This window comes from Ursus maritimus, unplaced genomic scaffold (assembly GCF_017311325.1).
Source record: "Ursus maritimus isolate PB19 unplaced genomic scaffold, ASM1731132v1 scaffold_8, whole genome shotgun sequence".
NCBI lineage: Eukaryota > Metazoa > Chordata > Mammalia > Carnivora > Ursidae > Ursus > Ursus maritimus.
In genome coordinates this window covers 69,167,046-69,184,152 of record NW_024426996.1, presented here as the reverse complement: position 1 = coordinate 69,184,152, position 17,107 = coordinate 69,167,046, and the positions used below count along the sequence as shown (strand labels likewise).

The 17,107-nt window shown below is 44.0% G+C and overlaps 1 protein-coding gene across 1 annotated transcript in view; it reads right to left on the bottom strand.

Annotated features, from left to right (window-relative positions):
• The window catches only part of FAM184B (family with sequence similarity 184 member B), a 163,039-nt gene that overhangs the window by 14,617 nt on the left and 131,315 nt on the right, over window positions 1-17,107 (bottom strand). Inside the window, exons 9-10 of the mRNA XM_008685809.2 lie at window positions 6,913-7,042; window positions 5,961-6,173 (exon numbers count right to left, since the gene is read on the bottom strand). Coding sequence (XP_008684031.2) covers window positions 5,961-6,173; window positions 6,913-7,042 — 343 coding nt within the window. The remainder of the gene's footprint in view (window positions 1-5,960; window positions 6,174-6,912; window positions 7,043-17,107) is intronic.

Sequence of the window (17,107 nt, the reverse complement as noted above, 5' to 3'; positions counted from 1 at the left end):
TTATACTTGTCTTACTTCATTTATGATTATTTCATTTAGTCATTCTTTTATGCAACACTCATTTATTGAAGGTCTCTTATATATCAAACACCCAAAGTGGGTTCTATGAGCAGCTGTGTAAACTTTAATAGAAATCTCTTCACTGCCTAAGCCAGCTCAAGTTGGTTTCTGGGGGTCGAAACAATAATGGTCCCCAAGATGTCCGTGTGGGAATCCGTGGGACCTGTGACTATGTTACTTTCCATGGTAAAAGGAGTTTTACAGGTATGAATAAGTTAAGGATCCTGAAATGGGGAGATTATCCCAAATTATCTGAGCAGGCTCACTGTAGTCACAGAAGTCCTTATAAGAGGGAGGCAGGGCAGCCAGTGGGAGGAGAGGTGCGGTGGAGGGGGGGAGGAAAGGGAGGGTGCTAGGGGAGAGGGTGAGGAAGAGAGAGGGATATCCGAAGCTGTTCCATGCTACACTGTTGGCTACGATGACGCAGGAAAGGGCCAGGAGCCAAGGAACGCAGGCAGCCTCTAGCAGCCGGAAAAGGCAAGAAAACAGATCCATTCCTTGCTCTTTTAGAAGGAGCACAGTCCTGCCAACACCGTGACTTCAGGACTTCTGACTTCCGGAACCGTCGGGTAATAAATCTGTGATGCGTCCAGCCACTGAGTTTGTGATATGTTGTTGCGGCAGCATTAGGAAACTAATACAGTTTCTGGGGGGCTTTGCAACAGAGAGTTCCAGTTAAGACCCAGCCCCTCTTGGGCGCCTGGGTGGCTCAGTGGGTTAAGTGTCTGACTCTTGATTTCTGCTCAGGTCATGATCTCAGGGTTGTGAGATCAAACCCCACATCAGGCTCAGCGCTCAGTGTGTAGGATTCTGCTTAGGATTCTCTCTCTCCCTCTCCCTCTCTCTCTCTGGACCTCCCCCCCCCCCAGTGTGCAGGCACACTCTCTCTCTCAATGAAATAAAATAAAGAAGTAATAAAAATAAATTAAAGAGACACAAGCCCATCTTTTAGATGAGGAAATTGAGGCTGGGGGAGATGAACTCATTTTCCCAAGGTCACGCGGGAAAGAGGCAGGAAGCATCATCTCTCTCCCTCTTTTTACCAGCCAGCTGCAGGGATGTGAGCTGACTGAAGACAGGCCCAACCAAGCCCTCTCCACTCCCTGTGCAGCCTCCAGGAACAATGAGAAATAGGGTTTCCCAAAAGGCAAGAGGCTCCAGTTGGAGAGCACTGAGCCCCCCCCCCGCCGAGCCCCAGGGAGCTAGCTGAGTGCAGTGGCACCTTTAGATGCTCCTTGCACCTTTGGCTCTGCTGCTCCCTAAAACAGGAACCCGTTTTACTCCTCCCATGGGAAACCCAGTCAAATGGCGCCGGGTTTATTTAATAAGAGAAGTCTCCTACTTTTCAGACTCTCCAATATTTCCTCCTCTCGTATTTGCTGCAAGGCTCGGAGAGCTCCAGCTGGTGACATTTTATCCCAAGGGAAATGGGAATGCAGAGGTCCGAGTTAAGGTTTTGCAGAAGAGGATGCCAAACTCGCTCACTCCGTGACCCCGCCCTTCTGTCCCCGGGGACAGCGCGGGGTTCAGATCAGCACTGGCTGCTTTCTCACTCAGCAGCCCCTAGCAGTGAGGACTATGCAAAGTTGAGCACCCAGGGTTTACATCAGACCAGACACGCATCCTTGGTGAATCGCTCCAGTAAACCTATGGAGGTTTACTCTGCTTTTGTCGTGGTTGTTTTAAAGCCCCCTAAAAAGCCCGTGTTCACCCTGTCTCTCTTCAAAGGTAATGACACCAATTACAATGGAGGCGTGTGTGTGTGTGGGGAGGGTTCCTGACACCAACAAGCACTGCTTGGACACCAGTGGAGTGTCCTGCAATTCAACTCAATCCTGAGCTGTTGTGAATTACAAGCCAAATTGGAAAAAGATTGAAGAGAATAAAAGAAGAAAGAGAACTCACATTTTTTGAATATCTGCTAAACACCAAATAGTCCACATGCATTATTTAATTTATTTTTTCACTTTTTTAAAGCTTATTGTATATTTTGATCAGGGCACTGCATGCATATGGTATAAAGGGCTGAATAGTATTAAAAGAAAGGAAAACCAGCACTTCGGAGCCCCACTTTTTCCTCTCTCTGCACTCTGTTTTCTGGAGGCAGCCACTGACAACGCTTCTGGTTGTTTCTTCTGGTGTTTGCCACCATTAAGAGGCTAGAATTTCTGTTCTGCTCTGTCTCGGTTATTTTCGAGATTAAGAATTGTCTTCTCATCTGGGTAGATGAGGATTTTAGGTCTCATACACTCTCTCCCTTCCATTCCTCATATATCATTATATTACTTTTTTAATATAGTGAAATATATTCCATACTTTTATTATTATAAGTACATATAGTTCACTCCTGAGCAAAATAAACTATTGTGATTAACGCTTACCCGCACAACTTTTTGTTTTTCCTTGCATTCATAACTTGCTGCATTTAAAAAAAATTTTGCTTAGCTTTCTTTGACTATTTGGCCAAGTCTTCCTACAACATCTAAAAGCTTTGTAAAACATCTGTGTGTGTGTGTGTGTGTGTGTGTGTTAAACACTTTCAGCGCAACTTTCCACATGGACAAATGGATCAGAGAATGCAGCAGCTCTCTTTCCCCTTGAGCTGCTCTTCCGAGACCTCAGTCCTCCCGCTCCAGCCCGGACTGAGCTGTTGTCTCGGCCAGCGGCATAGCTGGGCTCCCTCCTTTCCCTTCTTTTCCTATCCTGGGTTCCTCTATCCTAGATCCCTTCTATTTCCGCATCCTTGGCTTGCTCCCTTGTTCAGGTGGCGCACTCTCCAAGGAACTTCCTAAGGAACAGGGCATGGAGGACGTACCAGTCTGGTCCAATAGGAGACAGAGTCACACAGTAATTTAAGTAGGAGCTCAATACAAAAAATCACTGAGCTATGACAGGAGAGTAACTCTAGAGATGCAAAGAGAACTCCAGGGTGTCCTGAGGCTGGGAGAGAGTACCCAAGACGAGGACAACTTGGAAGGGGTGAGCCCTTCCCCAGCTTGGGATCCAGACCTTGTCGGAGAAGGTATGGTGGTAGCTCCCTGGTGGAGACGATCACTGGGCTGGCCAGACCAGCGTTGGCCCACAGTTACTGGTCGAGCAGGAACAACCCTCCACAGTACAGATGAGCCACAGGTGGGAGATGCTCAGGGGGGATGGGGGCGCCCAGGTGGGTGTAGGGGCCAGAGCAGACGACAGACGACGGTATTTGTCTCAGGAGGCTTGCAGAAAACAAATCCCTGGGCTGCAGGCAACAGTGGCCAATGGGCAGGACGCCGGGGAGAGTCAGGGTGAGCCCTGCGGGTCACAGGAAGGCAGTCACTGGGCCTGGGCCTGGGTTGTGGGGTCACTGTGAGGTTACTGGGGCAGAGGAACACCAGATGTCTTCACACAGCCATGTCACTGTTCAACCGCGCAACTGAAGCCAGAGACAAAGCAAAAACACAACCACCTGAACAAGGAGAAGCCTCTTTCCTCCTACAAGGTGCCTCCAGCGCCCTCTACTGACGAAGCTTAACATTGTGCTCCCCGCGAAGGAGAAATGCTTCGGGAAATGGGGGGCATTACTGCGGGGCAGGCACCGAAGAGTGAACTAGGAGGTGAAAAGCAGTAAATTGAGAACAGAGGCAAATTTCCTAATATTTCCTATGCCGGTCTATATGTGTATTCAATTCTTACACCGGTGAATAGTTTTAATGGAATTTCTCAGAATTGTGCACTGGGTTCTGGCACCCTGTGTTGCTGCCCCTGAGATGTCACATGACATTCTGATTCAAGTACTTTGTGTCTGGAACCACTTTTCCTCATTGGGAGCTTTTGGAATTCCTTCTGTTTCCCTGGTGTCCTGAAATTTCAAGATGAGCCTTGGTAGGGGTCTTTCAAAAACACCCCCCCTCCATTATCTCTTTCCGGAACTCCCAGTTGTTAGATACGAGCCCCCCAGGTGTGTCTCTACACTTCTTGTTCCTTCTTTCCCACCACCCATTTCACTGTCTTCCTATTTTTGTTTTCTGGAAGGTTTCTTCATTTTTTATATTTCAACACATTTCCTAATTTTTAGAATTTCTACAATCGTATTTTTTATCTAAAGAGCTCTTCCTTACTCTAATTGCCCTTCCTTTACAAATAGCATGCTGTTCTTTCACAGATGCAAATATCATCTTTTAATTCTGAGGTCATCAATCCTCATTGAAGCTTTTTTCTTTTTCTGCTGACTGCATTAGCCATTTCTTCTGACTCTGTTCTTTCTCCCTCGGTTATCTTGGATGCCAACTTCCATGTTAGAGGTTTCCCTAAGAAGTTTAGTAATCTTTTGCTGTGCTTTCATATTGAAGATGGAGCACTGAGGGGTACTTGGAAGAGGGCCCATTGGGTGGTGGGCGCCTCTGGAGGGTGACCAGATGGCCAACCAGCAATCTTACTGGAAACCCAAAAATGTGAGAATCTATAGGTCTTTTCTATAGGATGGTTTTTTTCCCCAGACAAAGTTCTCTAGTCTCCTACGTAGGGGGTCTAAGTCTGGCCGCTTGCCTTCTGGAACTGAGCAGGAGAATGCACTTCTGGGGACGGCATGGAGGTGGCAGTGGTTCATCGAATAGCTCAGTACACGGATTTTCACCTGAACCTGTTCTCAGACCCAAGCTTCATCCCAGCCTCTGTGAATCATGTTTCCTAATTCAGAGTCTCTCTGGCTCAGTTTACCCATCAATCTCCCCCCACCATCTCTTGTCTTTAAATAAGGGAGAGCTAATTGCTTGCCTGTGCTGGCTGAGCTGAGAATCTGAAATTCTAGGTCAGTCATATTTCTCATCTCACTCTTGCCTCCGTGACAACAGCTACCTCTAATTCCTGAGCCTTTCTGAGCTCTGGGGTGGAATCAGCTTGCTTCTCATCCTTCTCTCTCTGCAGGCACTTTGGTTCGAGCTTCTCTGCTCTGCAAGGCCACATACTATTTCCCCATTTCTGTCCTGTCCTCATGCATTGTGGCTCAAGGGCACAGACGCCTCCTGCTTTCTCTGGAGTAGAAGTATGCTTCTGCTTTGTGTTTTCCTTATTGTTTCCTGGCTGTTTTCTAATAGGAAAGGATTCAAAAGCCTTTATTCCACCACCTTAAAACCAGAAATCCATTTTTCCCCCCATTTATTCGTGGACATCTCAAAGAGGCGGGTAGCAATATCCCCAGTATACAGAAGGGGAAATTAAACTTGAGGCTGTAATTCAGTGAGACCCTTTTCTAAGCAGCTATCCTGAGCTAGGAGAAGATTAGGGTCTGAGCAAACACAGATGGTTCTTGGCCCCAAGCAGGTTCACGGGTAGATCTGATCTATAAGGAAGTCATTAGTTACAGTGTGAAGACGGCCATGACCGAGCAAGACAGTGTGTTGTCTGTGACAGTCGTACTGGGAGCCCCAGCTCCTGAGAGAGCAGGAGTGAAGGCCTTCTGGGAAAGTAGAAGGTAGGAGTTGGATGAAATGTGTTCCTGGTGGATTGCACATTGTCATGCACCTGACCACCTCATCCCAGCTTTCCCAGCTGCCCTGTTTTTATCTCCCAGCCGAGTCTGACGCCCCAGCATGCACCACGCACAACATTGCCCAACTCACAAAGAGCGTTGTTCTTACGTTATCAAGGTCACATGCAAATAGGGAGAAGCAGTACTAGAAGCCCAACAGAGCTAAGCACGAATCCTTCCATGGCCACTTACGAGCTGTGTGACCCTGAGCAAGTTACTGAATCTCTCTGAGCCTTTTCCTCCTTGGACAAAGGGAATGTGATAATAATGACCCCGTACAATTCACGCGGGGATTAGAGATCATGTACCAGAGGCACCCCGTCTAGCGCAGGACAGGCACTTGCATGACAAGGGCTCAGTAAACAGTGGGCTTCATAATTCTCCCCCTTACCTTGAGCTCTTGATTTTTGGCCTTCTCTAGCGCGCGCAGGGCTCGCTGATGGGAGGCCTCGAGCTGGGCTTTCATGGCCTGGTTCTGCTGAATGGTCTCCTGCAGCTCGTGCCGCAGCTTCTCCCTTTCATGGTCTGAGAGTTGCTTGAGCTCCTGCAGGTCCTCCCGGTAGCTGCTGGCGCAGTGCTCCAGAGCCTGCTGCATCTGCGAGACCTGGCCCACCGCATCCTGCCCTCAGGCTGCGCCCTCTCCCCTCCCCCTTCCCTTCCTGGGGGGTTTGCAAAGAAGTGCTCCGAACATCTCCTCCACCCAGCCTCCTCTATCTGTGGGAACTCTGAGGGGGAGGGCTGTAACCTTGAGAAACCTGGGGATGGCCCGTCTTCTGGGGGCTTCTCAGCTAGAGCCACAAACGCCCGGTGAGAGGGGCAGGTGGGCTGGGATGCAAGCCATCCAAGACACAGTGAAGAGGGGACCACTAAAGCCTTCCCTGACAACCCCATTGAGCATTACACCCACTCCCCATCACCCGGTCTCTCTATCCTTTTGACCTTGTTCTGTTTTTTCTTTTTCCTGAAATCCGATCATCCTCTAATATACTATGGGCTTTACTTATTTCTTACATCTAGTATTTCGGATCTGTTCCCACTTCCTCTGCTATAATATAATATAAGCACTGCAATGCAGGGCTTTGGTTTGGTTTGTTCATTGATGTATCCCAAGCGTCTAGAAGGTTCCTGGCTCATAGGAGGTGCTCATGGGCCACAGGAGGTACTGAGTAAATGAATGAATACATAGAACTAAGAATCCCACCTTGTGCTGACCTGGAATGCCTTCCCCAGCCTGGACACGAATCAGGCTCTGTATGTATTTCCAACGTTGTCTGGAAGGAGGAGGAGGAGGAGGAGGCAGGTCCCACCCAGCACAAGGGCACCTCCCCACCACGCTGTCTTACCTGGGCTTGCAGTCTGGCCTTCTGGCTTTGCCACTCCTCCTGGAGACGCTGGATTTCGGGCGTCTTCTCCTCCAGCAGAGAGTTCAGTGGAGGCTGCAGGCCGCCTCCCTCCTTGAGGGGCACTTCCATCCTTTGAAGATAAAGAGGCCAAAATCACAAAAGATCCGGGGCCGGCAGTGACAGCACCGTCTCAGGCTGAGAGAAGGGAGCTCCCATGGCAGCGAGTAGTGGGGTGAGGAGTATCTTCCTTGGATTTAAGAAAGTGACCTGACATACAGCTCTAAGTGTTGCTTTACTTGGGATACAAGCAGGATTCAGCTGGAGCCCAGCAGTTTTAGTGGGTGCATAATAAAAGATGATTGGCTGTTAGAATGACTGAGAGCTTGGAGTTACTTATGGGGGACTCTGAAAACGAGGCCTCCCTGGTCTAATTTCACAACTCTTCCTGCAGATGAAAAAAATGAAATAATAATGCTTTACTTGAATACAGTACTTGACACTTTTCAAAGCAGGCTCGTGCCTTTGACTCCTGTCCCAGGTATACACAGGAGGACGCACACAGGCTTTTACGTACAGGGCACGAACGAGAAGATGCTGGTTTAAAGCTGCAGTAGTTTCTTGTTCCAGGACAGATGCTCATGGATGGCTTTGGAGGAGACCTTCCCTTACCTAATGCTGAACTTTTGAACCAGCTGAGAAACTCAAATAGAACTGGCTGAGATGGGGATTTTAAGTATTTCTCCTGTGTAGCGATGTAAAAGGACACCGCGCAGTAGGCATCTCTGCAGAGACTGCTGGAATGTCAGTGGTGTTTTCTTCCCCCAGCAAGGACATCAGGCCAAGGACCAGAGGTTAGGGTGTGAGGGCCCTGATCATTGCCCTGCAATGAGAAGGGGGACTCTGGCCTGGCAGAGGTGGGGAGGCCCAACAACACGGGCACAGGCTGGGAGGTTAAGGAAGAGACAGAAAGCGGGAACCCCTGAAAGGGAGGACAGGAGGCCAGGAGCAGCACAGCAGCGTGGCTCAGAGCACGAGCTAGAACCAGATTCCTCCAGGTCAAATCCAGCCCCACTGCTTACTAGTTATGTGACCTTGGGTGAGGGATTTAAACTGTCTTGGCCTGGTTCTCCTCATCTGTAACATGGGATTAATAATGGTAGCTTTGACATGGATTGTTGTGAGGATTAATAGAGTAAATATCTGAAAAATGCTTTAAGTCGTGTCTGGCACATAGTAAGAATTCTATAAGAACTAATCGAACACTTAGCAAAGAGAGAAGGTTGCTTTCTCTGCATTCTGTTTCTTTTAGGTAATCCTCAAGCTTTCAAGGACGCGCTAAACATCTTTAAGGAGAAACAAACAGATCCCTCCTGGGTCTGAGACAAACCAAGCATTAGGAGACTGTCAGGGGTGATGGACAGAGATGCGGCCTCCAGCAAGGGTGAGAAGCCACACTGGTGGGTCGGTGTGTGGATCAGGTAAGCTCGCCCTGATGACCCCTGGGGAGGAGGCTGGACTTCCTCCTGGGGCTCAGCTATTATATTTGCAAGGATCTATTGATATAAAATTTATATATAGTGAAATGCACAGATCTTAAGCCTACAATTCAATGAGTTTTGACAAATACATACAACTAGAACATCAACACCCCATTCAAAATATAGAACATTTTTGGGGCACCTGGGTGGCTCAGTTGCTTAAGGGTCTGCTTTTGGCTCAGGTCAGGGTCTCAGGGTCCTGGGATCGAGCCCCACATGGGGCTCCATGCTCAGTGGGGAGTCTGCTTCTCCCTCTCCCTCTGCCTGCCACTCCCCCAGCTCCTGCACACATGCACTTTCTCTCTTAAATAAATAAAATCTTTTAAAAATAATTGAACATTTTCGTTTCCCCAGAACTCCCCCTGCACCCTCTTGCCAATGCCCACCCACAGGCAGCCAGTGTCTGGATTTCCATGCCCACAAATTACTTTTGCTTGATCCTCAGCTTTACACACACACAGAATCATACAGTACGCAGTCTTCTGTGTCTGGTTCCTTCGCTCCATGCAATGTCTTCAGGATGGATCCACGTGGTTGGGTATGTCAGTGGGTCCTACTTACTGAGGCTGAGTAGTATTTCATGACATGAACACACCACAATTTGTTTACCCATTTTCCTACTAAGAGACACGTTGAGTTGTTTACATTTCTGGGCTATATGACTCAAGCTGCTAGAAATATCCCCGTACAAGGGTTTTTGTGGATCTATGTTTCCATTTCTTTTGCTTAAATACCTAGGACGGGAATTGTTGGTAGGTGTGTAAGCTTAACTTTTTTTTTTTAAGATTTTATTTATTTATTTATTTATTTATTTATTTATTTAATTTAAAAGATTTTATTTATTTATTTGACAGAGAGAGAGACAGCCACAAGAGAGGGAACAAAAGCAGGGGGAGTGCGAGAGGAAGAAGCAGGCTCCCAGCAGAGCAGGGGGCCCAATGAGGGGCTGGATCCCAGGACTCCAGGATCACGCCCTGAGCTGAAGGCAGACGTTTAACGACTGAGCCACCCAGGCGCTCCAAGATTTATTTATTTATTAGAAAGAGAGAGAGAGGCAGATTAAGAGCACATGGACTGGGGGGGAGGGGCAGAAAGAGAAGGAGAGAGAAACTCAAGCTGACTCCACACTGAGCGAGGAGCCCAGCACAGGGCTCAATCTTGTGACGATGAGATCACATCCTGAGCCAGAACCAAGAGTCAGACACACAGCTGACTGTGCCACCCAGGTGCCCCAATGTATGCTTAACTTCTTACAAAGCCATCAAATGGTTTTCTGAGGTGGTCGCACCATGTTATGCCCCCAGCAGCGGTGTACGAGAGTTTCAGTTGCTCCACATCATTGCCAACATTTTGTGTCGTTAGGACTTTTAATACAGCCATTCTGGGGGGCGCGAAATGGTATCTCACTGTAATGTTAAGTTGCATTTCCCTGTTGACTCTGCTGGGAAGTGCATATTCATGTCCTTATGTGCCATTCATTCTTTTTTTGTGAGTGTGTTTAAGCATTCAGCCCATTTAAAACTATATTTGTCTTTTCTATTATTGGTTTATAGCAATTCTTTATATACCCTGGATACAGACTGGGTAACTTCTCCCAGGCTGTGACTTGTCTATTCATTTTAATAGTATTTTTTTAATGAGCAGAAGTTTTAATTTTGATGAAGACCAATTTATCAACTTTTTTCTTGGATAATTAGTGCTTTCATGTCCTAAAAAATTACTGCTTACCTCCAAACTGAAAAGAGGTCCTCCTATGCTTTATAGTTTTACATTATATATTTAGAGTTAATGGTTGTACATGGGGTGAAGTAAGGGTCAAAGTTAATTTTTTTTCCGTATGTTTATCCAGTTCCAACACCATTTGTTGAAAAACTTTTCCTATCCCCATGGATTTGCCTTGGCACTCTTAACAAAAATGAATCTAACATCCCTGCATAGGTCTATTTCTGGACACTCCATTATTTTTCATTGGTCGATTTCTCTATTTGTACAACGATACCACACAGTCTGTATTATTCCAGCTTCATAATGTCTTGAAATCAGGTAGCCTGGGTCCTCCAACTTTGCTCTTCAAGGTTCTTTTTTTCTTTTTCTAGGTCCTTTGCTTTTCCACATCTATATTCAAAACAGCTTATTTCTTTCTACAAATAAGGCTGTTAGGATTGTGTTTTGGATTCAACTGAATCCATAGTTCAATTTAGAGTAGATTGACATCTTAACAACATTGAGTATTTCAATCATGATCATTCTGTCTGTAAGTGAAGACATTTGTACTCTTCTTTTCTCTTTGTAGCTCTTTTTCTTGCTTTATAGGACAGGTCAGGACAGTGTTAAGTAGTGAGAGCAGAATGTTTGCCTTGTTCCCAATCTTAGGAGGAAAGTGTTCAACATTTCACCAGTAAGTATGTTTGCTGTAGTTTATTATAAATTATCTTTTTCAGGTTGAAGAACTTCCCTTCTATTCATGGACTGCAGACTTTTTATCATGAAAGGGTGTTAACTTTTGTCAAATGCTTTTCTGCATCTACTGATGTGATTATTTACTTTTTCCCTTTATTTTTTAATGTGGTGAATTCACATGAATGCTACTCACATGTTAAACCGACCACACATTCCTGGAGAAATCCTACTTGATCATGATGTATTATCCTTTTTATATATCCTTTGATTTGATTTTCAAATATTTTGTGCAGGATTTTGCATTCATGAAGAATGTTCGTTTGTAATTTTCTTTTCTTTTAAATGTCTTCATTAGATTTTAGTATGAGTTATGCTGATCTCATAAAACAAATTGAGGGGGATTCTACACTCTTTTTTCTGAAAGAGCATGTGTAAGATTACTATTATTTCTCCTTTAAAATAGTTGATAAGGGGCGCCTGGGTGACTCAGTCGGTTAAGCATCCAACTCCTGATTTCAGCTCAGGTCATGATCTTAAGGTCCTGGGATGGAGCCCCACATCAGGCTCTGCACTCAGCAGGGAGTCTGCTCGGGATTCTCTCTCTCTCTCTTCCTTTGCTTCTACCCCTGCTATGCTTTCTCTCTCTCTCTCTCAAATAAATAAATCTTCGAAATAAAATATAATAAAATAGTTGATAAAATTCACTGATGACATCAACTGGGACTGGAGTTCTCCTTTAGAGAATTTTTTTTTTAAAGATTTTATTTATTTTTTTAACAGAGACAGCCAGTGAGAGAGGGAACACAAGCAGGGGAAGTGGGAGAGGAAGAAGCAGGCTCCCAGCGGAGGAGCCCGATGTGGGGCTCAATCCCAGGACCCCAGGATCACGCCCTGAGCCGAAGGCAGATGCCTAACGACTGCGCCACCCAGGCGCCCCTAGAGAATGTTTTAATTAAACATTTAATTTGTCGTAGTTATAGAGTTATTTATATTTTCCGTTTCTTCTAGTGCCATATTTGGTAAGTTGTGTTTTTCAAGGAATTTTCTTTCTGGTGAAGTCATTGATAAAAAGTTTGTTCACAGAATTGACTTATTATCCCTTTAATATCTATAGAATCTATAGGGATGTCCCTCTTTCATTCCTCTTTCTTGTTTTCCCTAATCATTCCTACTGTGAGTATATAACTTTCTAGAACTAATTTTTTATTTTCTTTATTTTTTCTTTTAGCCTATTTTCTATGTCATGGAGTTCTGTTCTTCCCTTTCCTTCCAATTCCTTCAGATTTAATTTCCTTATCCTTTTCTAATTTCTTAAGATGAAAACTTAGATAATTGATGTTAGAGCTTTCTTTTTAAAATAGAACTATTTAAAGCTCTGAATTGCCTTCATTAGTTAGCTCCCCCAAATTCTGACATGTCCTATTATCATTGACTTTGAAATAGTTTCTTATTTCCACTGTGATTTTATTTTTTGTCCCACAGATTATTTAGGAATATTCTTTAAAGTTCCAAATGTCTGAGGATTTTCTCAATGGCTTATTATTCTGGATATCATTCCTTTTTTTTTTAATTTTATTTATTTGAGAGAGAGAGATAGCACAAGCAGGGAGGAGGGGCAGAGGGGGAGGCAGAAGCAGGCTCCCAGCTGAGCAGGAAGCCTGACATGGGGCTGGATCCCAGGCCCCTGAGATCATGACCTGAGCCGAAGGCAGACACTTACATGACTAAGCCACCCAGGAGCCACTTATCCTGGATTTCTAACTTAATTCTTTTGTGGTAGACAGAGTACATTTCAGAGAATATTCCAATCCTTGAAATTTATCAAGATTTATTTTGTGGCTCTGCATTGGTGAATGCTCTATGTGCCTTGAAAGATCTGTTCTGCATGTCCCACACATTGTCTACAAATGCCAGCTAGATTAAGTTAGCTGATAGGGTAACTCAACTCTTCTGTATCCTCACTGCTATTAGGTTAGTTGTCCAAATCTCAGAGAAAGGTGTCACGATCTCCAGCTGTGACTGTGGATTTCTCCCTTTCGTTCTCTGTTTGCTTCACTATTTTTAAAGCTCTGTCATGAGGTCAGACACATTTAAGGACTGTTGTCTTCCAGATGAACTGACCCCTTTGCCATTAGGACATATCCCCTTTCATCCCTCCTAATTTTCCTTGCTCTGAAGCCTACTCGGACATAAATTCAGCCCCATTAGCTTCCTTCCGCTCACTGTTTGCTTGCCATAGTTCACCCTTTTCTCTTCAGACCTGTCTCTGCCTGTATCCGTTTACAAGGGCTGCTGTAACGAAACAGCACAGGATGGGTGGCTTAAAAAACAGAAATTTATTTTCTCACAATTCTGGAGGCTAGAAGTCCAAGATCAAGGTGTCAGATTTGTTTATTTTCTGACGCTTCTCTTCTTCTGAGGCTTACAGATGGACACCGTCATGTTGTGTCCTTACGCGGTCATTCCTCTGTCTCTGTTGTCTGTGTGCTGGTCTCTTCGTATAAGGACATCAGTGACATCAGTCGTGTTGCATTAAGGCTGCCCTAATCACCCCCATTTTAATTTAATTACCTCTTTAAAGGCACTATCTCGGAATATGTCACATTCTGAGCTCCTGGGGCTTAGGGCCTCCACATATGAGTTTGGGGGAGGGGATACAATTTTGCTCATAATAATGTCTTTATATTTAAATGTCTCTCTTGTGGACAGCATATAGCAATGCCTTCCCTTTTTATCCTCTCTGACAATCTCTTTCTTTTAGATGGTATGTTTGGTTCATGAACATTGTAATTATTACAATGGTTGGACTTAAATCTAAGTCTTGCCATTTGCTTTCTACGTGCCCAATCCTTTTCCATACTGTTTGCCTTTTCTTCTTCCTTTCTGCCTTCCTACCTGGCAAATATTTTTCAGCATTCCATTTTAGTTCCTTTACTGAATTTTTTTTTAGTTCTTTGTATTAACATTCAATGTTGCTCTATGGATTATAATTTGTATCCTTAACTTATCACAACATATTAGAGTTAATAAGGTAACTCTTGATGTAAAATGTAAGTCCCTTACAACAATATAATTCTATTAATCTTATCACTGTCCTAGCAGCCTGAATGTCCATCCACAGATGAATGGATAAAGAAAATGTGGTGTATATATATATGATGTGAAAATCTTGCCGTTTGTGACAACATGGAAAGAACTGAGAGTATTATGCTAAGTGGAATAAGTCAGACAGAGAAAGACAAATACCATATGATTTCATGTATATGTGGAATCTAAAAAACAAAGCAAATGAACAAACAAACAATTGTTTTAAAAAACAGAAACAGACCCATAAATAAAGAGGACAAACTGATGGTGCCAGAGGGGAGGGGGTAGACAGATGGGTAAAACAGGAGCAGGGGAGGGGGAGGTACGGGCTTCCAGTTATGGAATGAATAAGTCACGGGGTTGAAAGGTACAGCACAGGGAATATAATCAATGGTATTGTAATAGTGTTGAGAGCAAACAAAAAAAAAAAAAAAGAAGAAAGAAAAAAATCCTATCCCTGTCCTTTGTGCTAAGTTATATATTATCAATAACATGCAATTTTAATCTCATAATAAAATGTTAATGATATCATTATAATTATTCTTCTTAAGCAGTTGGATGTGTTTTAAAGAAATTAAAAGAAGGTAAAACAATGGTCTTCTATATTGACGTATACGTTTACCATTTCTGATGCTCTCCATTTTCTCCTATAGAGCCAAGTTTAAATCTGATATAACTTCCTTTTAGCTTAAATAAATTCCATTAGCACTTATCATAGTGTAGGTTGGTTGGTGAAAAATTCCCTTAGCTTTTACGTACTGGAAAATATTTTTATTTCACTCTTGTTTTTGAAAGATATTTTCACTGGATTTAGAATTTGGAGTTGACAGGGTATTTTTTTGCCTTTTAGGACTTTAATGATATTGTTTGGGTGCTTTTTGGAAAACAGAAAGTCAATGAGACTGGAAAGCCAAGAAGAAGTTAATTATCATTAGTACTCATGAGAATTCAAGTGTTCCTTGTATTTGTAATTTGTCTTTTTTAAAAGCTGGCTGCTTTTAAGACTTTGGGTGTATCTTTTATTTTCAGCAGTTTTTCTTTGATGTATCTAGGGATTTCTAGGATGTGTCTATGATGCTGTCTTTGGATTTATGTTGTTGGGAGTTCACTGAGCTCCCTGAATGTGTAAGTTGATGTTCCTCGTCAAGTTGGGAGAATATTCAGCCATTATTTCTTCAAATATTTTTTCCTGTTCCATTTTCTTGTTCTTCTTCCTCCTGGGCTCCAACTATATGCACGTTAGACCATTTGATTTTGTCCCATAGGTCACTAAGGATCTTCCATTAAATTTTTTCCCCTTCATTCTCTGGATAAGATAGTTTCTGATAATCTGTCTTCAAGTGATTAATTTTTCTTCCATGGTCTCCAGTTTGCTATTATACACACCAGTGAGATTTTCATTTTGAATATTGTACTTTACAGTTTCAGAATTTCCCTTTGTTTCAAGGTTTTCATTTCTCTGCTGAGTTCCCTATATGTTCACCGATTATAACTGTCTCTCCTTCATGTTTTTGAACATAGCTCTTATCATTGTTCCAAAGTCCTTGTCTGCTAATTCCAACATCGAGGTCATTTCAGGGTTTGTTTCTATTGGCTGATATTCTTTCTTGATTACAGGTCATATTTTTTCTGCTTCTTTGCATTCTCATAATGTTTTTATTGTATGATGGATATTGTGATAATATAACAGAGGTGGATAATAGAGAGTCTAGATTATGTTTTCCTTTCAAAAGTGTTGATTTTTGTTCTGCCAGGCAGTTAAACTACTGAAGGCCTTTTCAGATCCTTTTGGGTTTGAATTCGTCTTTTGTTAGAGCAGGTGAATTTCAATATTGTTTTCTGTTCTAGGGTATGGCCCTTGGCCTACAGGTTGTGTTTCTTACCCCTGAAGTATGACCTCCATGAGGTCTCCACTGAAGGCCTGTATTGTCTGGAGAGATTTTTCTATCCTGGGTGAGCTGGGACTGACCATCTCCCAGCACGGCACACCCTCTGGGATTTTCCATTCACTCAGCACCACAGCAGCCACACACATCAAGCCCCATGGAGCATTACCTTGTATGCTCTCTCAAGCGCTTGGCCAAGGACCTATGGCAAATCCTCTTACAGATTTCTGTCCTTCCTCCCCTCACAGAGGACCAGCCACCTTAGCAGCCCCGAGGTCTGGTGTCTGCTTTCTCAGCTCAGCTTGACTTTACCTGCTTTGCTGTGGCTGGCAACTCCCCCCAGGCAGAAAAGTGTGGGTGATCGTGGGATTTGAGTCATGCTTCCCTTTGCAAGAACACTGTCTTTCTCTGCATATTGTCCCATTACTCAAGAGTGCATTCCTAGGTTCTGTCCAGTTTTATAGCTATTTACAGAAAGAGGAACTCAAGCCAGACTGGAAACTCATGGCTGGAAGGGTAAGTTTCAGTTCTTATTACTATTAAAGGATCAGGTGACCCTGGAAAGGTACAAGACCTGTGGCTCTCCATTTTGCACAGAACAGCTGCCCTAACTTGAGATGTAGCTAAAACTGTGATTCTGGCATCAGAGACACTCATCCAATCCTACCATCTACTAGCAGTGTAACCTTGGGTAAATTACTTGACCTCCCTGTTCTGTTTTCCTCATCTTTAAAGCAAGGCACTTCAATAATAGTATCTGCATAATGAAGATTAAATGGGCTAATCATTTTAATGTGCTTATCACGCTTCAGCATTCAATGAATACTTGTTATTATATTCGTCACCGTCGTTACTCCCTGGAACACCACTAATGGGATTTCCCTCTCTGACCCCGTTCTACTGTCTCAAATTTCCTCAGCTCCTCCTAAGGAGCCAGTTTCATCTTGCCACCCATCACTAAGTAAGCTGATGTCCTAATGTCCTCCATCCCTGCCCATTAAAGCTGATCCTAACCTGCTCTTTTGAAGTTGACCTTAAGCCCATGGAAAAGCCACCTCCCTTTTTAGAGCCACCGTGCCAAGAAGTCCAGTGTCCTGACCAGCGTTCCCCGTGAGGCTAACTACTAAATATGCAACCCTGCCCCCAAAGAGCCACTGCATTCGTTCTGTTCCGCAACTCCTGACCTGAGAGCTCAGGCAACATTTCTATTCCTTCCTTGTCACTGCTTAGCTCTTCTGTTCACCAAAACTCCTGTGGAAGTGACCTCCAGAACCCCTCCTTTTT